Below are 20742 nucleotides of genomic sequence, written 5' to 3'. Positions count from 1 at the left end.
TGTGACGTCTGTCAATGTTATAGGAATTCTACCTGCTCAGTTTCTAAATAGTTAAGGTTAGATCAAACACATTCCAGAGGTCAGAACTCAGCACTCTAAACTGTTGATGCAGAGAGCTGGATTGGAGATGTGATCTGTCGAACCACCTAATCTTCTCAATCATATTCCAAGCCCAATCATATTCCACATCCAAAAGATTTTGGGGAGAAATATAAAAGTTAATGGATGAAAAGTGCCTTCTTAAATCACCAACACTCATCTTCCCAAGATAAACCTTTATTTGAAGCATCAAGCAATATACTGAAAGAAGTGTCATGCTCAAGTAATGCTTATATTTCCATAATTGCACCTTTGATACTCTCTGCCCTCTTAAAAAAGACTGCATAGTGAGCAAAGATGAGTAGCACGTATGCTTTTCTACATAACCCTATCTATATGGTGCTTAAGAAAGTCTCCTTTTAATTTCATTCTTCTTTCCTTAAAAAGCATGTTGGTTTTTTCTGCGAAAACTACAACAAACTAGTTCTTCCACTTAGGATGCAGTTTCTCCCAAGTTATTTATGAAATAACGCAGCTGCCTTTTTCTTTAAAGGGGTTCTTGTCTTCTGGAATTCCCTTTACTAGAGGATCCTCCCCAGAACGTTCTTCAATATAGTTCTTTATTTCTTCAGAACATTTAGACACCTTAAGTACAGAAAAAAAAAGAACATATTAGGTTATGGTTGTTTAAACTTTGTCCCTACCCCTTAATGAAATTAGTATAACTGAATACAAGCAGTTTTTAAACATTTTTTAACATATATATATGTGTGTATATATATATTATATATAATACATATATAAAATCTGGGTTCTGCACTCTAATATTTTTATTCTATTACTATATCTATGATACAATCTATGTAAAACATATTTCTTACTATTGGTCGTTGGTCAAATTCAAAAATGTTTGAAAGTCATTGCATTAAATAAATTATATCCAGTAATTTTTTTCCATTGTGTCTCATATGATTTCCTTCCTCTGCTAAAATACAATTATGACATGTCTACAGTATTTTAGGAACTGAAATATAATCTTATTTTAATTTTCCATGCTAATGAGCAGGTGCAGTAGTAGATAATCCCCAAATGTTTTGGGGTGTGTAATGCCACGATTCTCACTTATGGGTGTGAGTCATGTTCTGAAATTTCACAAAATGATAGAAGCTTTGGAAAAAGCCTGACTCTGGAAAGATTGGAGTTGTCCAAATATTGCACTCTGTGTTGCTCCTCAGAATTTCTTCCTTCTGCATGAGGGCAATGATCATAATAAAAGACTTATCTGAGACTTATTAGGCTTGTCTGAGAATAAATTTTTTCTGCGATGGAGAAAAAATTGAATAGTGTCTTCAAAAAGTCTATCTATTCTTAAAAGACAGGTTGCAAGAATGAGTTAATAAAAAAAGAACAAAAACAAAATAAAGGAAATTAGGGTCTTAATGAAGCCCTGGTTTGCTAGTAAGAAATTTGCAGTAAAAATTACAGAAGTACCAGCAAATTAAATTAAATTAAATTAAATTAATTAATTATTTATTTTTGAGACGGAGTCTCCCTCTGTCACCCAGGCTGGAGTGCAGTGACATGATCACGGCTCACTGCAAAGCTCCACCTGCCATGTTCACACCATTCTCTTGCCTCAGCCTCCCGAGTAGCTGGGACTACAGGCGCCCACGACCACGCCCTGCTAAGTTTGTTTCACCGTGTTAGCCAGGATGGTCTCGATCTCCTGACCTCGTGATCCGGCCGCCTTGGCATCTCAAAGTGCTGGGATTACAGGCGTGAGCCACTGCGCCGGGCCACACCAGCAAATTTAAATGGAGACCTACGAAAACTGGGCAAATGTTCCCACTGAATTAGTAATCTAAATTAGTAACCTCAAATTGTTTTAATGGTTACTACTAAAACATGTTTGCATATGTATCCCAAAATGAATATAATTTTTAACTACAAATAAGTACAGATACTGTTTTGTTAATACATCATGCAAAATTATAAAACATAAACTGGAAATTTTAAATGGGTGAAGTTTAAAAGTAAAGAAAAATAGAAATGCTAATATTTTACTTCCACATCTCAAATGATTATCCTTTGCAAAAAAGTGTGGAAGCCTCTGACCTCAAATTGAAAACTAGGTGATGTAGTTCTGTGACTTAAAACCTGGCAAAATAAAATCTTTCAGGTACAATTCTTTCAGGTAACATTTGCTCTCAATTGTTGCTGACATTCAGAGTGCATACATTTTAAGTGAATTTTCAGAGTTGATAATGCACGTGTCCATAACCTAAGGTCTGTGGTCCCAAGTTAATTTATGGACAAGATTCATGCTCCCTACATTGAATCTTTTCTTTTTTTTTTTTTTTTTTTTTTTTTGAGACGGAGAGACGGAGTCTCGCTCTGTCGCCCAGGCTGGAGTGCAGTGGCCGGATCTCAGCTCACTGCAAGCTCCGCCTCCCGGGTTTACGCCATTCTCCTGCCTCAGCCTCCCGAGTAGCTGGGACTACAGGCGCCCGCCACCTCACCCGGCTAGTTTTTTGTATTTTTTAGTAGAGACAGGGTTTCACCGTGTTAGCCGGGATGGTCTCGATCTCCTGACCTCGTGATCCGCCCGTCTCGGCCTCCCAAAGTGCTGGAATTACAGGCTTGAGCCACCGCGCCCGGCCTGAATCTTTTCTTACAAGGTTTTTTCATTAGGTTTCAGAAGAGGTCTGCAACCTCCAAATGTGAGTAATTACTCCTTTGATACATTTCCTTCTGTAATCAAGAGGATATGTTTGATAAACATTTAACTACAGCCAGAATGCAACTTGCAAGTTTTGTCTGGGCCTGAGTTAAGGACTGAACACGTAGCCTAGATGTTAACTATTTATTGACTGAATAATGGACTGGGCATAGGAAGAAGAATGTTTTAGTACCTGCCCTATCACTATCTATCTCTGTGGTCTTAAATGAGGAGCTCTTTAGCCTTTGTGGGACTCCAGTTTTTTTTAATCTTTAAAGTGAGGGAGATGAATGATCTCTAAGCATTCCAATGCTTGTCTAGCAGTAACAATGTATAATTCCAAGTACATAATCAAATGTCTCAATATTATTTTTGAGATTTAGATGCCTCTTTCTGTATTTCCTAAGGATACACATGTATCCAAAATTTTTTCTCCCTCTAGCATACACTTGAGGTTTCTGGAGGTGGGAAGTTGATGCCACAGTCCGTGTCCTAAAGGGTCAGGCTGGCTAGCAGGGAGAAATCGCTAATGAATGATACAGTCAATTTTTACATAGTCAGTTGCATCCACATCCCTGTCCAATAGTTAACTTAAAACTCTGAATAAGTAGAAGACACTTGTCTTTTTTCCTAAGTTCTGCACAGTGATACCAAATATTAAGATATTAGAACCTTGCATAGGCAATGCTGTACTTCAGCATTGGAAACTCTGTTTAATATGTAACTCCTAAGATTTATTGTGTGAACACATCTAAGTGGCCAACACTTCTGTACTGGGAACTTTGCCATCCATAAAATGGGTCCCTTAAGGTTTCAAGAAGCATGCTTATTGAGTGGGTAGTGTAACTTCCTTCTTTTCCCCTTTAAACACATTGGTATTTTTAAAGCTACAAACCGTTAACATGATAGAGGGGACATCTCATTATAAAAGCTAGGAAGAGCAGGGATTTGGATGTGAAAGGTTAAATTTGAGAAAAGAAATATGCAAAAAGTAAAACACAAAAATGCCTGCATCTTCTAATCATCACTCAAGAGTAAAGACTCTTGCCCTTACCAGATTCATTACAACTAGAACAGGAAGGCAAGTGAGCATATTATAATGCATCATTTCCATTGTTTTTCTTAATTTTTTTCTAGTGCTAAACCATAATTAATAAGATCAGTTTAAAATTTTCTTGCTGAAAAGGAAAGGTTAATTATCTTTAAACAATATCTATTCAAAGACTTTTCCTAGTCTACAGGATGCCTGACTGAGTTAAAACAGAAAGAGGGATTAGTGTCTAAAGGAAGGTCCTGATGACCAGTAAAAAATTGAAGTAAAACTTATAAAACTTATGAAACCAAGACGTTTCAGTGGAGAATATTGAATACTGGGTCATATGTTCTCATTGAAATGGCAATCTCTATCAATAGTCTCTAAAACTTTTAAATTGTGATCACTAAAATAATTTTTCATATGCACCTCAGTATATGTATAATTATGTATAAATAAGTACAGATACTACTGTATTAATCGCATACTTACAAAACATAAAGTGAAAATTATAAAGGGATGAGATTTACAAATAAATAAAGATAGAAATTCTAATATTTTGCTCCCAAGTTTCGGTGGACTGTTCTTTGCATATCACTGAAGGCCACTGGTGAAATTCAAAATTAAATAATGTACTTGTAAGACTTTAAAATATGGTTTTAGAAAATTTCTTTCAAATATCATCCTTTCTAGTAGTGTAAAAGATGAAAGAACCAAGTAGTTATCCACTTTTTTCCTACAAGTGAGTTTTGAAAAACAGCTGTCTAATGGAAAGCAAGATTTCTTGTCTATTTTCCCCTTCCTAGGCATCTTAAAAAGTTAGGACATTTGGCCTTAAATTCCTTATCGGATCCTAGACCCCTCCTCTACCTCCTACGATTTCCCCACATCAGCTGGCAGTCCCCAGGCATTGTCAAAGGGTGGTGAGAAGAGAAGCTACAAAGAGAGGGAAAAAATAAGCTAAACTATTTGCTTTACTGTTACTAAGCAGGACAAACCGGACCCTGCTTCATTTCAGAGAAGGAAATATTTCGGAACAGCCAACTTACTTGTTGTCTCTGTAACTTCACTTCTTTGCGAAGCTGCTCAACTTCCATTTTCAGTTTTTCCTTCTCTGGCAAATCTTCGATGTGAAGGGCAGGCATTTTCGCCCCAGAACTGGGCCCGGGCTAGCTCTGGCAGCGAAGCCCCTGGAAGAGCTGCGAAGCTCGGCGCGTGTCGAAACAACTGCGGAGCCTGGCCCGCCGCTCACCCGCACAGGATGTGACTGCAGCCCTGCTGCGGTCCCCAGCTCCCCGAGGGCTCCGCTTCCTCAGGGACCCCGTGACGCCAGCGCGCCCCAGCGTCCTAGGACATGAGAACTCTGCCTTTTCTCAAGTCCCTGCAACCTAGGAGGCCTGCCTGGGTGCTAGGTTAGGGTTAACTTTGAGACTGGTTCAAAAGCAGCTTCCTGCCGCTCAATCGCCCAGCAGGGATGCTGGCCCCGGACAGGCCCTAACTCAGGACTGCCACGCCCTCGGGGGGCGGCTGGGCTAGGGCTGCCTTACTGGGGACAGCAGAAGTTTTACTTTTTTTCTCCGCGTCCCCCCCCGCACCCCCCCCCCTTTTTTTTCCGTTTCCAAGTCACATCCGGGTTTTGTTTGTGAAGCAAGGAAAAGGAGTACACTACCCAGCAGGAAATAACTACCCTTCACCTCTCAAAGAGTTTTAAAAATATGCTAGATATAGCTTTTCCCTAATTACATGCATAGGTTGGTGCAAAAGTAATTACTTTTCCCTAATTACATATATAGGTTGGTGCAATTAGTTTTGCATCAACCTAATAAATGCATAGTGGGGAATGTGGACACTTAAGAAAAGGCTCAAAAGAAAATGAAGCTCAGTCTTAATCCCAGAAATGCCCACCAGCGCTCTGCTGATTTGTGTAGATCAAGGCCTAATATGGGTTTACACATTTTGGGCGAGGAGGGGGCAACAGGGTGTGAATATCATTTACAAGTTGCACGGACATTTTCTCTTATTAAATAATCATCTGCGTCCTCAGCAGCAGAGTTTTTATTTTTTTACTTTTTCGGGGGATTGTTTTGTAGAGCGGCGCATCAAAGGATGATATAATAGAAGACAGAAGCAGGAATCTTAAAGTTCTTACCAGAAAGCCGTTCTCCACTCCCCAGCCCCAAGGTTTGGGTGACACTTGACACCAAGGATTTTGAATTCCTGGCTCCTGAACCTTCCTGGATGTAGGCAGTGGTTCATTTAGTATTAGTTTCTTAACTTTCTGGAAAGCAATATCTATCGAGCTGTTGCTCTGGGAAGCTAGGAAAAGTGTCCGATGTGAAAAATGTTTACATGCAATAAAACTTTCCCTTTAACTATAACTAAGGTCCTGTTAATGGTGCTCAAAAGAAGAAAAATCAAACATGAATGTTAGAAACCTTCCCTAGCAGTTGGATATTTCTCTTTCTTTCCAGAGATAACCTTCTGTCTCACAGAGTCAAATGCAAGTGAAGAGTGGAGGCATTAACTGAGTATTTCCGAGTAGCTGACCCTAGACACCCATGACCATTCTCTGTTTAGGAAGCAGGAGTTTTTGTTCGTTCCTAGTTTCTTACCATTCTCCGTTCATCCTCAATGAATAGATTAGAATGAAAAGAACAATGAACCACTCAATGAATACTCCTGACTTGTAGTCCCAGTTCTGCCACAGGCCATCACTGAAAAAGTCACTTAATTTTTCTGAGTTTTGGTTTTCTAATTTGCAAAATGTATAGTAAGGCAGGGAAGGTGGTGAATCAGCTAAACTATGTTGTGTCTCTAATTGTATTTGTAGGTCTATATATGATAAATCATTTTCACAAAGATGTTTAAGAGCTTCACTTTCAATATTTGAAATACCAGGGTTTCCCAGGCTCAAAGCAGTTAGATCATCAGCTGAAATTTACGTGTGAATAAGCAGGGAGAGGAGACAAATATCCATATCTGTCTTCTGCACTAATTCATTTTTAAAATTTTCTATTACTTAAATTTAAAAAGTTGGTTTAAAATATCTTAAATAAATTAGTGAAAGTAATCAATGTGAATGTGACCAAAATTAAACAGGTTCAGCACCTAAGTTAAATAAATTGGTTAAATAAATTAATGTGTGTTTTTTCTAAGTCATAAATATGGAATTATTTTGGCTTAGAAATTTCTTTTCCATGAAATCATCTAGTTGCATAGAGGGATAAATATTTATAAGCCCATATTGGTTCTTTGACTTTTCCCACCATATTATGAGACATATTAGAAACGAAATACTTATTAGTCTTCTTTTTTATTCAATAGTTCCTATTCTAATATCTTAAGTAAATTGCTTAAACTGAAGTGAATTGCAAAATGTTGCAATTGCATGATCACACAGCATTCTGAAAAAGCTTTTTTTTTAACTTAATTTTTGTTTTTTGAGACAGTCTTGCTCTGTCGCTCAGGCTGGAGTGCAGTGGCACGATCTGGGCTCTCTGCAAGCTCTGCCTCCTGGGTTCATGCCATTCTCCTGCCTCAGTCTCCCGAGTAGCTGGGACTACAGGGGCCCACCACCACGCCCAGCTAATTTTTTTGTATTTTTAGTAGAGACAGGGTTTCACCGTGCTAGCCAGGATGGTCTCAAGCTCTTGACCCCTTGATCTGCCCACCTCAGCCTCCCAAAGTGCTGGGATTACAGGCTTGAGTCATCGCGCCTGGCTCTGTTTGGTTTTAAATAGTAAAATGATAAGAACAGTTTTTTGTTTTTTTGTTTTTTTTAAACAACAGGACGTGTAGTCTTCTATGCCTAGACAATTTACCTCCCAGAGAAGAACCATGTTAAGCAATTTCTTATGTATACTTGCAGAAATAGTTTATCAGCAACATTCAAAAATTTTGAATAAATACATTTTAAAATTTGTTTAGTTATGTTCGAATGTTTCCTTAAGTTTTTACTTATATTTTACATGTTACCCCAGTAAAAGTTATTTTACAAGTAGTATGAGTAGAAACCACTCTTTAGTAAAAATGACAGGTGCAACCAGCAAAGAACTTTGATTAATTAGCCCACTGTCTTTTCACAAATGTTTTATAGAAATTAGTTAATAAAAATGAAAGTAACCATTTTCACTTTTAAATCACAAAAGAGTAACAACCATGAAATTTTTACTTTGGTATGCAAAATAGGAAAAACAAGGTTTCGACAATTTTTCTGATTTATTATGTTGTTAAAAATCTGTATAAAGAAAAATAAAACATTGAAGGCAGTTAAACTGGAATTGAGCTAATACTAACTTGAGCTCAAAACAGATCAGGATTCTGGTCTTATTTTATCTTGTGATTTTTGCAAGAAACACATTATTTCAGCTTTTTAAATTTGGTATGTGAACTAGGTTACCTTTCAAATTCTGCTCTTCTAAAATTTATGGAGTGACTTTGAGAAGCTGCGGCAGGAGGATCACATGAGACCAAAGGTTTAGGAGTTTGAGACCAGCCTAGGCAACATACTGAGACCTCCGTCTCTAAAAATAAATAAATAAATAAATAAATAAAATTAAACAGTGCATGGTAACTGTTTAGGTCATTGAAATTATGGTTTCTTTAGAGAAAGTATATTTTACACGCTCTTGGTTCATTTCATATTTGTTTTCGTCTGTTAAAACAATCATGAAGCAGTTTTCAGGAGCTCATTTGTTTCCTGTAACTACTTACTTAACACTCCTTTTCTTTTTTCTTTGTCTTTTTTTTGGAGGGGAGAGGCTGGGAGACGGAGTTTCGCTCTTGTTGCCCAGGCTGGAGTGCAATGGCACGATCTCCACTAACTGCAACCTTCGCCTCCCAGGTTCAAGTGATTCTGCTGTCAGCCTCCGGAATAGCCAGGATTACAGGCACTTGCCACCAAGCCCAACTAATTGTGTGTGTGTGTGTGTGTGTGTGTGTGTGTGTGTGTGTGTGTGTGTGTATATATATATATATATATATTTTTTTTTTTTTTTTCAGTAGAGACGAGGTTTCACCATGTTGTCCAGGCTGGTCTCGAGCTCCTGACCTCAGGTGATCCTCCCACCTAGGCCTCCCAAAGTGCTGGGATTACGGGTGTGAGCCACTGCACCTGGCCCCAAGATTCCTTGTCTAGGTGAAGAGAATGCCAAGTCAAAGGATGATCTGTGTCTGATGCGCTGAATATCTTAGCAACAGCTTATAATTCATGATATCAAAATGATTTCTCTGGCTGGGAGTGGTGGCTCTCACCTGTAGTCCCGGCACTTTGGGAGGCTGAAGCAGGAGGATCACTTGAGGTCAAGAGTTTGAGACCAGCCTGGCCAAAATGGTGAAATCCCTTCTCTACTAAAAAGACAAAAAAAAAAAAAAAAAAAAAAAAGCCAGGCATCGTGGCACAAAATTGCTTCAACCCAGGAGGAAGAGTTTGCCTATATCGTGCCACTACACTCCAGCCTGGGCGAGACAGTGACACTCCATCTCAAAAAAAAAATAAAGTAAAATAAAATAAAAATTTTAAAAATGATTTCTCTTACCAATTTTTTTCTATATTACTTTAACTCCAATCATACATAACTGATCATTCTGATTACTTAGTTTACTATTTTCCTCATGTAAACACATTATTTAGGCATTTAGGAAGTTTGATTCAATATAAACATTTTATAAGCACCACGCTTGCCTACTTTTAAAGTCAATTACATTATCCAGACAATTTGTTAGATGATATGACAGTTTCAAAGATGAACAGTGCTTCTGACTTGGGAAATTTCCAATACAGCACTGAAATTAAGACAACTAAGACAACTGTAGAAATTGTAATGAGAAAAAGTAAAGTAATGCTAAATGACTTAAGAGACACACAAAATATTCCTGAGGTAGAATGGGAGAGATAGTCTCATAAGAAGAGTAGGATTTCGAAATGCCGAAATGGGGTGGAGTGGAGGGAGATTTCAGGTGGAGAGATCAGTATGATCAAATTCCGGATAGTGGGAAAATGTTCACAGGCAGTATAATAATAGAGGACATTTATTAGGTTTCTTTCTATATACTCATTTCTGATCTAAGGGATTATAAGTATTCAGATAATCTAGCCTAATCACTAATTTTATATATGAAAAAAAAAAAAAACCCTTTTTCAAAGAGTTGAAGTCAGTTTTCTGAAGTTCTCAGCTACAAGGTGGAAGAGTCGGAGCTTTAATTTTGAATTGTTGGGCTTCAAAATCTGTCTCCAGTGGTAAACTGAAAGCTAGAGATGTTGGCTAGGACCATCTTCTACGTGTTACTGAATGACATAGCATGTACTTACTTTGTATTTATTTCAATCAGAGAAAAGGGGATACACTGAACACTTCACTAAATAAATACTAACTTGCAGATGGAAAACTTCTAGAGACAAACCACAATTCAATAAACAAATAAATTGTAGTATGCCAGATGGTGACAGTGCTATGGAGGAAAATAGAGTGGAAGAGAGAGACAGGAAGTGCTTGGTGGAGGTTAGGAAGGCTGTATGGAGAGAGTTTTGTAAACTTAAATAAGAGGATAAAAAGCTTTTCTTGAGGAAAAATAGAAAAGACATTCAGTAACTAATCCTGGAATCCCTTAACATTCAAAGCATATTTGATGAAGACGCATGGTGGGGTATGTTGCTGACCGTTCAGCCGGAAGCCCAGAGTCTTGACTGAAGAAATTTGTCAGGTGACTTCTCTGAAACTTTATTTTCTCCATTTCACAATGAAGGGGTTAGACAAGAGTCAACAGATATTTGTTGGGCATTTATGATGGTCAGAGTGGGAGGGCATGGTGCTAGGAGCCAAACTTTGGTACAACTTTCAGACTCCCTTCCAGACCAAACAATAGATAATTTTACTGTTTTTTTTTTAATGGATGACAGTCAATTAGTATTTCTGAGTATTCTGATCACTGAAGTATACAAAATAGCACTGTAAATGTGAGACAGCAACAAGAAAAACACTGACAACAAAAGTGATTTCTGATTTGGGTAATTACAACTTGTCATTTGTTACAGAAGCAGAGGCAAGTTATCTCTTAGTCATTAACACAATGTTAGTGAAATGTGACTCATGCACACTCAGTAGGATGCCAGAAGGACCTGATGTAAGTGATGGAGATTTCTCCCTCACGTGTGCTCACCTTATTAAAGACTGTGTTGTTGAGAGTCTTCATGAGGATAGGGTAAAATAGCATGTATCTTAAAGGATTTTAGAAATTTTGTCTAGATCTTTTCTAAGTAAGTAATAGTACTAGTTAACCCTTATTGTGTCTTACCATGGGTCAGGTAATATGCTGAGTGTTATAGTTGGATTGGTGTATTACTTAACCCCATACAAAACAGAAGAGATAACCATTATTATCTTCATCCTATGCTAGAAGAAACAAACTTAGAAAGAATTAAGTAGCTTATCCAAAGTGAGGTAGGCAGTACAGTGGCAAAGCCAGAACTGTCTGGCTCCTAAGTGTATGCTTATAACCGTGATTCTGGTGCTGGTTAAATTCACTGTGCTCCGTGAGCTGAGATGCGGCCACTGCACTCCAGCCTGGGTGACAGAGTGAGACTCCGTCTCAAAAAAAAAAAAAAAAAAAAAAAAATTCACTGTGCTCCATGACCGCAGACTGAACCCTCAACCCCGTTGGCATTCTGGGGAAAAGTCACAAGATAGGTGAAGTGCATATCAGAAAAATAAGCTTCCTAATTCCATAAGCAAGAGAAAGTTTGGGAAAGAAAATAGAAACTTAACCATAAAATTTCTGGGTAGAAAACTGTAAGTGTTGAAAGGGAAGTGAAAAGACATAAAACAGTAAATATATGCTGACAACTCAGAAAGATATAGAATCATTTATAAAACACAGTTGTTTTTAAATAAGTTTAAACAATATTTATTGGCAATTGTTGTTAAACCTTGTGCCAGATATGTTAAGAAAAACATAGAATGATGAGTTACTAAATCCCAATTTTTATTAAAAGTTTACATCTATAATTTTAAAAATTCACGTACATGCTTAGTAGTACTACTATGTGTGAGAAAAATCCATATTGTTATTAACATTTGAGATTTTCCAACAATTTAATTGTTTTTTTCTGTATTTTGAAATCACACAGCCTCCTTTGAGCTCCTTGAAGGGATTTTTGTCCTCTGGGATGCCCTTTACCATTGGATCCTCGCCAGATTATTCTTCTACGTAATTTCTTCACAACATTTGGATACCTTAAGGGGAAGGAAAAAGGGATGACTCATTTGGTTTAAAACAGAATACTCCAGGTGCCAATAATTTATTTATTGCACTAAATTTTCAGGTTGTATATTTTCAGTTTAATTCTCTCTGCTTTCCACCAATGTGTATGTACTTTGTAGGAAAGAAGAAAGTTGCACCATCCCACTCCTTCTACATATATCTCCAGACAAAGGAAAAACAGCTGGTCATGCTCCAGCTAAAGATTCCCAGCAGACACTGCCTCCAGCATTGAAGGAGACAAGACCCAGAAATCAGAACACAGCTGGCAACAGAAGTCAAGGGTGTCATCAGATTTCATATTGATTAAATCTTTTTCCTCATTCCAAAAATGTGACTCATAAAGGTGTAAGAGAATGAATAATTATTAAATTCCAGGCTTATCACCATGCCTGAATTCTCAGAAGTATACCCATGATGTGATCTCTGCTCACTGCAACCTCCGCCTTCTGGGTTCAAGTGATTCTTCTGCCTCAGTCTCCCGAGTAGCTGGAATTATAGGCATGCGCCACCACGCCCAGTTAATTTTGTATATTTAATTTATTTCTTTGTTTTCGTAGTGACAGGGTTCACCATGTTGGCCAGGCTGGTCTCGAGCTCCTGACCTCAGGTGATCCTCCCATCTAGGCCTCCCGGGGTGCTGGGATTACAGGCATGAGCCACTGCACCCGGCCCTAAGATTCCTTTTCTAGATGAAGAGAATGTTAAGTCAAAAGATAATCTGTGTCTGATGCTCTGAGTATCTTAGCAACTACTTATAATTCATGATATGAAAATGATTTCTCTGGTCAGGAGTGGTGACTCAGGCCTGCAATGCCAGTACTTTGAGAAGCCAAGGCGGGAGGATCATTTGAGGTTAGGAGTTTGAGAGCAGCCTGGCCAACATGGCAAAACCCCTTTTCTACTAAAAATACCAAAAAATTAGCTGGGCGTGGTGGGATGGAATTACTTGAACCATGGAGGCAGAGGTTGCAGTGAGTCGAGATCACGCCACTGCACTCCAGCCTGGGCGAGAGAGTGAGACTCTGTCTCAAAAAAATAAAATAAAATAAAATAAAAAATAAAGATTTCCCTTAACAATTTCTTTTCTATAAGACTTTAACTCCCATCATACAAAATTGATCATTCTCATTCTCAGTTTACTATTTTCCTCATGTTTACTCACATTTTAGGAATTTAGGAAGATTGATATTAGCTTGGTTTTAAAATTTGGCTAAAATAAAACCAGTACAAATTAAAATAACAGTGAGGTGTTTTCCTTTTGTTTTTTGTTTTTTTTCTTACTAAAGCTTACTCTCACCTATGTGCGCAAAATACCTTTAAAGTCCAAGTAGCTCAAATGATATATTGTAGTATCTATAATAACTCATTCTCATTAATGATATCAGAAAATTTTGTTAAAAAGTCACATGTTAAGGTTGTGTTGGGAGTGGTTTTTGTTGCCTTGTAGTCTTACTTCATTCTCTTTAACCTGGTTATCCCAGTCCTGAAATAAAAAAAGTCTGAACAAACCAAAGTCACTGAGTTACAGCTCTGTAGCCTGTGGGACAGTCATGATTTCATTTCCTTCTTCCTGGACCATCTTTCTCTATACTTCCTTCCTGTGATTTCTCTCTTACTCAAAACCTGCTGACCATCTGTGTTTTAAGCAACAGGAATTGTTCCCTACTGGTGATTTAATCATTAATTAAGTCAATAAGAATTCTGAATTATCCAATATAAACATTTTATAAGCACCACTCTTGCCTGCTTTTAAAGTCAATTACATTGTCCAGACAATTTGTTAGTCGATATGACAGTTTCAAAGATGAACAGTGCTTCTGGTTTGGGAAATTTCCAATACAGCACTGAAATTAAGACAACCATAGACATTATAACAAGAGAAAGGAAAGTAATATTAAATGACTTAAGATATACACAAAATACTCTTGAGGTAGAATAGGAGAGATAGTCTCATAAGAAGAGTAGGATTTCAAAGGGCTGAAATGGGGTGGAATGGAGGGAGATTTCAGGTGGTGGGATCAGTATGACCAAATTCCAGATGGTGGGAAAATGTTGTCCACAGGAAGTATAATAATAGAGGACATTTATTAGGCTTCTTCTTATATACCCATTTGTGATCTAAGGGACTACAAGTATTCAGATAATCTATCCTAATCACTAGCTTTATACAAACAAACAAACAAACAAACAAAAAAAAACCATGTTCAAAGAGTTGAAATGATTTGGTCATTTGTCCAAAGTTCTCGACAACAAGGAGGAAGAGTCGGGGTTTTAACTTCAAATTGTTGGGCTTCAAAATCTGTCTCCAATGGTAAACTGAATGCCATAGCAAATACTTTGTATTTATTTTAATCAGAGAAAAGGGGATATACTTAACACTTCACTAAATAAATACTAACTTGCAGATGGAAAACTTCTAGAGACAAACCGCAATTCAATAAACAAATAAATTATAGTATGCCAGACGGTGACGGTGCTATGGAGGAAAATAGAGTGGGAGAGAGAGACAGGAAGCGCTTGGTGGAGGTTGGGAGGGCTGTATGGAGAGGGTTTTGCAAACTTAAATAAGAGGATAAAAAACTTTTCTTGAGGAAAAATAGAAAAGACATTCAGTAACTAATCCTGGAATCCCTTAACATTCAAAGCATATTTGATGAAGACGCATGGTGGGGTATGTTGCTGACCGTTCAGCCGGAAGCCCAGAGTCTTGACTGAAGAAATTTGTCAGGTGACTTCTCTGAAACTTTATTTTCTCCATTTCACAATGAAGGGGTTAGACAAGAGTCAACAGATATTTGTTGAGCATTTATGATGGTCAGAGTGAGAGGGCATGGTGCTAGGAGCCAAACTTTGGTACAACTTTCAGACTCCCTTCCAGACCAAACAATAGATAATTTTACTGTTTTTTTTTTTTAATGGATGACAGTCAATTAGTATTTCTGAGTATTCTGATCACTGAAGTATACAAAATAGCACTGTAAATGTGAGACAGCAACAAGAAAAACACTGACAACAAAAGTGATTTCTGATTTGGGTAATTACAACTTGTCATTTGTTACAGAAGCAGAGGCAAGTTATCTCTTAGTCATTAACACAATGTTAGTGAAATGTGACTCATGCACACTCAGTAGGATGCCAGAAGGACCTGATGTAAGTGATGGAGATTTCTCCCTCATGTGTGCTTACCTTATTAAAGAAAAGACTGTGTTGTTGAGAGTCTTCATGAGGATAGGGTAAAATAGCATGTATCTTAAAGGATTTTGGAAATTTTGTCTAGATCTTTTCTAAGTAAGTAATAGTACTAGCTAACCCTTATTGTATCTTACCATGGGTCAGGTAATATGCTGAGTGTTATAGTTGGATTGGTGTATTACTTAACCCCATACAAAACAGAAGAGATAACCATTATTATCTTCATCCTATGCTAGAAGAAACAAACTTAGAAAGAATTAAGTAGCTTATCCAAAGTGAGGTAGGCAGTACAGTGGCAAAGCCAGAACTGTCTGGCTCCTAAGTGTATGCTTATAACCGTGATTCTGGTGCTGGTTAAATTCACTGTGCTCCATGACCACAGACTGAACCCTCAACCCAGTTGGCATTCTGGGGAAAAGTCACAAGATAGGTGAAATGCATATCAGAAAAATAAGCTTCCTAATTCCATAAGCAAGAGGAAGTTTGGGAAAGAAAATAGAAATTTATCCATAAAATTTCTGGGTGGAAAACTATAAGTGTTGAAAGGGAAGTGAAAAAAGCATAAAACATTAAGTATATGCTGATGACTCAGAAAGATATAGAATCATTTATAAAACATAGTTCTTTTTAAAGAACTTCAAGCAATATTTATTGGCAATTATGTGTTAAACCGAGTGCCAGATATGTTAAGAAAAACAGAATGATGGGTTACAACACTCAATTTTTATTCAAAGTTTACATTTATAAATTTAAAAATTCACATACATGCTTAGTAGTACTATTATGTATGAGAAAAATGCACATTGTTGTTAACATTGAGATATCCTCAATGATTTTTTTTTTTTTTTTTTTTTTTTTTTTTTTGTATTATGAAATCACACAGCCTCCTTTGAGCTCCTTGAAGGGATTTTTGTCCTCTGGGATGCCCTTTACCAGTGGATCCTCTCCAGATCGTTCTTCAACGTAATCTCTTACTTCTTCACAACATTTGGAAACCTTAAGGGGAAGGAAAAAGGGATGACTCATTTGGTTTAAAACAGAATACTCCAAATTCCAAGAATTATTTATTACAATAAATTTTCAGGTTGTATATTTTCAGTATGATTCTCTCTGCTTTCTGCCAATGCATATGTACTTTGTAGGAAAGAAGAAAGTTGCAGCCTTCCCAATCCTTCTGGATATATCTCCAGACAAAGGAAAAACAGCTGGTCATGCTCCAGCTAAAGATTCCCAGCAGACACTGCCTCCAGCATTGAAGGAGACAAGACCCAGAAATCAGAACATAGCTGGCAACAGAAGTCAAGGGTGTCATCAGATTTCATATTGATTAAACCTTTTTCCTCATTCCAAAAATGTGACTCGTAAAGGTGGAAGAGAATGAATAATTATTAAATTCCAGGCTTATCACCATCCCTGAATTCTCAGAAGTATACACATGTAATTTTCCTTTACACTCATCTACAGTGATTGAGCATGGTGGTGTAGTAGGTGAGCTCCAAGGGGTTAGGGACCTCTGACTGATTTGTCCAATGTATCCCAGCCATCTAGAATAGAGGCTGGGTTCTTTAGTGGTCAGTGAATAATTTGCTGGACTGAATTATTTATGTTGTTTTTGATTTTGCTCTTCACTTATCTGCACCATTATAGTAATGATTTAGTAAAAAATCAGGCCTTTCAGCTACAGTCTGTTAGGTACCACTTAGCATGCCTTGTAGAGAGAGATGATGTTCTGTACATATGTAAATATACATATATATACGCACACACATGAAATCTAATTATTAAACTCTTTTACCTTCAACTTGTTTGTTTTAAATTAGTGTATCTTTTATGACAGTAACACCAAGCTACTTTATTTTTGTCAGTCTAATAAGTGGCCATACCATAAGTTATTTAACCAATTTACTGTTTTTTTTTTTAATGAAATCTTTGGGCCACTTTTATGTAAATTCCAAGGAACATTTGATATGAGACTTAAGATTAGTTTACAACTATGCAGACTCATTAATTACGTATTAGAACAAATTATTTTCAACTGGGGCCAGAAAGCATTTGTCAGGTTAGGTTCTTCCTTCAAAGGATGATACTTGCAGATTTACATAACTTTTGAAATATGCATTAATTTAGATTCATTTTTTTCCCTCTTGCTCAGTGGTCCCACACTCTCCCCCTAAAAGTCACTACTTTTGCCTTCACCAGATGACAGGAACAGAGGTGTAAATTGTTCTGCTTAATTCAGTAGTCCATAAGGGGTTGGTTTTGAAGGGATCTGAGTATGTGAGAATGAAAGGAACAATAAATTACCTAAAATTATATATGTGTATAGGTTTAAAAATTATTTCAGTGAGGCTTAATATAAATATATGTAGTTTACATAGCATTGCAAGGCTCTTCTCATTTACTAGCTATTTAGTCTTAGTTAAGGTGATTCATCTAAGGTTCATTTGCTACATAAAATACTATAAAATTATGATGTAAATTACTTTTACTACACAAATTTACTACATAAATTACTATAAAATAGGAATAGCTACACTGGTTGCCTTAAATGTCTAACAGGTGCCTGGCACAAGAAGATGCACAATCAAATGATAACTATTTTTAGCTATTACTACAAAGTTTGTCTTTAGTCATTGCCTATTACATTGACCTGTAGTCATTGCAAATCTGTCAGCTTCAGAAACTGGATGCAAAGACTTGTATTACTAAAAAAAAAATCAGTATAATATGAATCAGTCTGGTTCATAGAATCAATAATAATTTTAAGATAATAATAACATAATGACATAAAGCACTTGCTATTACCAGGCATTGTTCTCAGAGCTTTGCGTATATTACCTTGTTTATTCCTCCCAATTATCCTCTGAATTAGAAGCTATTACTATCGCTGTTTTGAAGAAACAGAGGCACAGGTAAGTTAGTTAACATAGATGAGGATTACACAGGCAGAAAGTTGTTGTGGAGAAATAATCTGAGCTGGGAATATGGTTTGAGAGTATATCCACTTAACCATACTGTACTGATTACACGTCAGAGCTGGGGGCTCAGGACCTGGAAGTTTCATTTTATGTATAATATAATATATGTATTATTATCTATTATATAGAGAAATAATATTTCTACATATTATCTATATATTTCTATATATTATATATATAATGTGTGTATGTGTGTGTATATATCATATATATGTATCAGGCTGAACAATTGTATCCCCTAAAAACTCATTTGTTGAACTCCTAACCCCCAAGGTGGGGTTTTTGGTAGGTGATTAGGTCATGACGACAGAACTCTCATAAATAGGATTACTGTCCTTATAAAAGAGACGCCAGAGAGCTTCCTCACCAGGTGAGGACAAAATGAAAAGACAAGCATTCATGAAAGAGGGAGCAGTCCCTCGCCAGACACTGAATCTGCTGGTTCCTTGATCTTGGATGCCCCAGCTTCCAGAACTGTGAGAAATACATTTCTATTGGTTGTAACTCACCAGTCTATGGTATTCTGGTACATCACCCTGAGAAGACTAAGAGAGTACATGTATATGTATGTGTGTCTATACGCATGTGTGTTTGTGTGTGCATGTATATGGAGTTTTTGCAGTCTTATATTAAATTGGTTTGACTTCCAAGAGCAGAGAGACATTGAATAACGAGGAAAAGGAACCCCGAAGCCTGATTAATGATGATGTAAGTGATGTTTACCCAAAATAAAAAGTCCAAGGTGAACTTACCACAAGTGAATAATAAACATGAAGACAACCACCTTGCCTACAAAACAGTAATCCTGAGTACACAAATAATAAAACAGCTTTTGGATACTTCAACTTAAGAAGATAAAACTTTGCTTTATCCCAAAAATTCGTTTTATTTACCCTGAATTGTAAATATAAGGACTTTAACTTTTTTGGTGTATGTTCTAAGCCTTAGTATTGATTTAATTTTATCTTTACAGCAAAATGTTTTGCCTATATGGAAAGGGCAACAGGGGAGTTTGAGATTATTATAAACATAGAAGAAGCCAAAAATCCCAGTTTTGACTGGAAGTAGGCATTTTGAACCACGTATGAAGATAACACAAACTCCTTTTTCACTTTGTCCTGATAAAATGAGATGTTTTAAAAATATAAGGTTACTGTCACCACTTGTGGAGGTTTTGTTCTACTATTAATAACTTTCCTAAAATGAAGGAATCTAAAATACATATCTACATTCTCCAAGCTTTCATCACTGTTTGTTTGGTGGTTTAGTCCTTTGCCATTTCTTCTCCTTCTAATGGCAGTGAACTGTTGGTAACCCTTTCCAAGATTTGTCAGATGTTTTTAGGAGGAACCAGTGAGTTCTTATATTTGAACTCATCTTTATTTGCCAAAGAAGAGTAGAATGTACTTATTTATTACTGACCATGACAGTGCAAGAGGGGATGACATCATAGCTTAAAGTATTGCAGCAATATCAAAACATTGTATCAAAATACCAATATCAAAATATTGCATTATAAAGAGAAGTTTAGAAAAGTAAAAGCAAAATGTCTGTATTATTGTATGCACATATTTACTTTATCATTTATCTAAAATACGTTTTTTGTCTCATATTCTCCTACTTTTTTTTTCTTTTTCTTTTCTCATTCTTTCTTTCTTTTCTTTCCTTCCTTCCTTCCTTCCTTCCTTCCTTTCTCTCTCTCTCTCTCTCTCTCTTTCTTTCTTTCTTTCTTTTTCTCTTTAAAAATGTAAAAGCATTCTTATCTTAGTGGTCATACAAAAAGAGACTAAGGACTGGGCTTGGCCAAAGGAAAATGGTTTGCCAACCTTCTCGATTTAGAATCTAAATCAAGAGATAGTTGTGATTGATTATCAATTTTCTTAATCTTTGATACATTTTTAGATGAACAATTTATTTGTAACTACATTTAGCCTTTCCAGCCAATGTTTTCTAACCTGGTACCACCACAGTATCTCTAGCTTAAAATAAAATTCTAAAGAAAGTAGCAACTTACTAGCATTCTTTCCAGTGTCACTTCTTTCTTGAGCTGGTCAACTTCCATCTTCAATTTGTCCTTTTCTGTCAGGTCCTCAATATTGATTACTGGCATCTTTTTGCCTGCTGAAGATGTGGAAGGTTAGCACCTACACATGAATTGCTGCAGTTATTTCAAATCAGTCTTAGCCAACAATTCCCTCAGCTCTTAACTTACAAAGTAAACTGTTCTTTGTTTTATTTTAAATATCCCACGATAACCAATTTCACATGAGCTCTCTCTCTTAACAATTCTAGCAATGCACACCAGTCTTGGGATTTTAAAGCTTCTTCCTAATCTTCACTAATATGATTAAGTCAAGCATTTGACCCTAAACACCTGTCAGCAGGTTTGTTGAGAGGGGTGAATTTAGTCAGTATATAATCTAAAATACTTAAAGCTGCTCCTTGCCCCGGTCTTTCGTACAGTGTAAAATTTGGGGTTTCCAATCCTTACTGTCAATTCCAAAACCCTCCACCACATGTTT

At 36.8% G+C, this 20742-nt stretch overlaps 2 protein-coding genes across 4 annotated transcripts; both read right to left on the bottom strand.

The window, feature by feature from the left end:
* Nucleotides 1-260: 260 nt before the first annotated feature.
* On the bottom strand, nucleotides 261-5369 carry GNG11 (G protein subunit gamma 11). Its single transcript, XM_033192957.1, has 2 exons — nucleotides 4841-5369; nucleotides 261-684 (listed from the first exon to the last, which is right to left on the bottom strand). Exons 1-2 carry the CDS (start codon nucleotides 4934-4936, stop codon nucleotides 559-561), a joined length of 222 nt encoding a protein of 73 aa, XP_033048848.1. The 5' UTR covers nucleotides 4937-5369; the 3' UTR covers nucleotides 261-558.
* A 10580-nt stretch (nucleotides 5370-15949) lies between these two features.
* On the bottom strand, nucleotides 15950-20569 carry GNGT1 (G protein subunit gamma transducin 1). 3 transcript variants are annotated; one of them, XM_033192184.1, is made up of 3 exons: nucleotides 20433-20569; nucleotides 20235-20341; nucleotides 15950-16238 (listed from the first exon to the last, which is right to left on the bottom strand). In XM_033192184.1, exons 2-3 carry the CDS (start codon nucleotides 20328-20330, stop codon nucleotides 16110-16112), a joined length of 225 nt encoding a protein of 74 aa, XP_033048075.1. In that variant the 5' UTR covers nucleotides 20331-20341; nucleotides 20433-20569; the 3' UTR covers nucleotides 15950-16109. The 3 variants fall into 3 exon arrangements, 2 of the variants coding, with proteins under 2 accessions (XP_033048075.1, XP_033048076.1); XM_033192185.1 differs by having other exon boundaries at nucleotides 15951-16238; nucleotides 20235-20338; nucleotides 20433-20510; XR_004432735.1 differs by lacking the exons at nucleotides 20235-20341; nucleotides 20433-20569 and adding an exon at nucleotides 16378-16612 and having other exon boundaries at nucleotides 16114-16238.
* Nucleotides 20570-20742: the final 173 nt, after the last annotated feature.

The sequence above is a fragment of the Trachypithecus francoisi genome, unplaced genomic scaffold, assembly GCF_009764315.1.
Source record: "Trachypithecus francoisi isolate TF-2019V2 unplaced genomic scaffold, Tfra_2.0 Lachesis_group4, whole genome shotgun sequence".
Lineage (NCBI taxonomy): Eukaryota > Metazoa > Chordata > Mammalia > Primates > Cercopithecidae > Trachypithecus > Trachypithecus francoisi.
The sequence above is the reverse complement of the archived record's forward strand: the minus strand, read 5'-3'. Positions and strand labels throughout refer to the sequence as shown.

Bases quoted from the DNA above. Each gene is read 5' to 3' on its own strand.
- GNG11 (XM_033192957.1), bottom strand. From the start codon at position 4,936: ATGCCTGCCCTTCACATCGAAGATTTGCCAGAGAAGGAAAAACTGAAA. The intron at 685-4,840 runs GTAAGTTGGCTG...TCTGTACTTAAG, and splicing joins TGAAGTTACAGAGACAACAA to GTGTCTAAATGTTCTGAAGA.
- GNGT1 (XM_033192184.1), bottom strand. From the start codon at position 20,330: ATGCCAGTAATCAATATTGAGGACCTGACAGAAAAGGACAAATTGAAG. The intron at 16,239-20,234 runs GTAAGTTGCTAC...CTTCCCCTTAAG, and splicing joins TGACACTGGAAAGAATGCTA to GTTTCCAAATGTTGTGAAGA.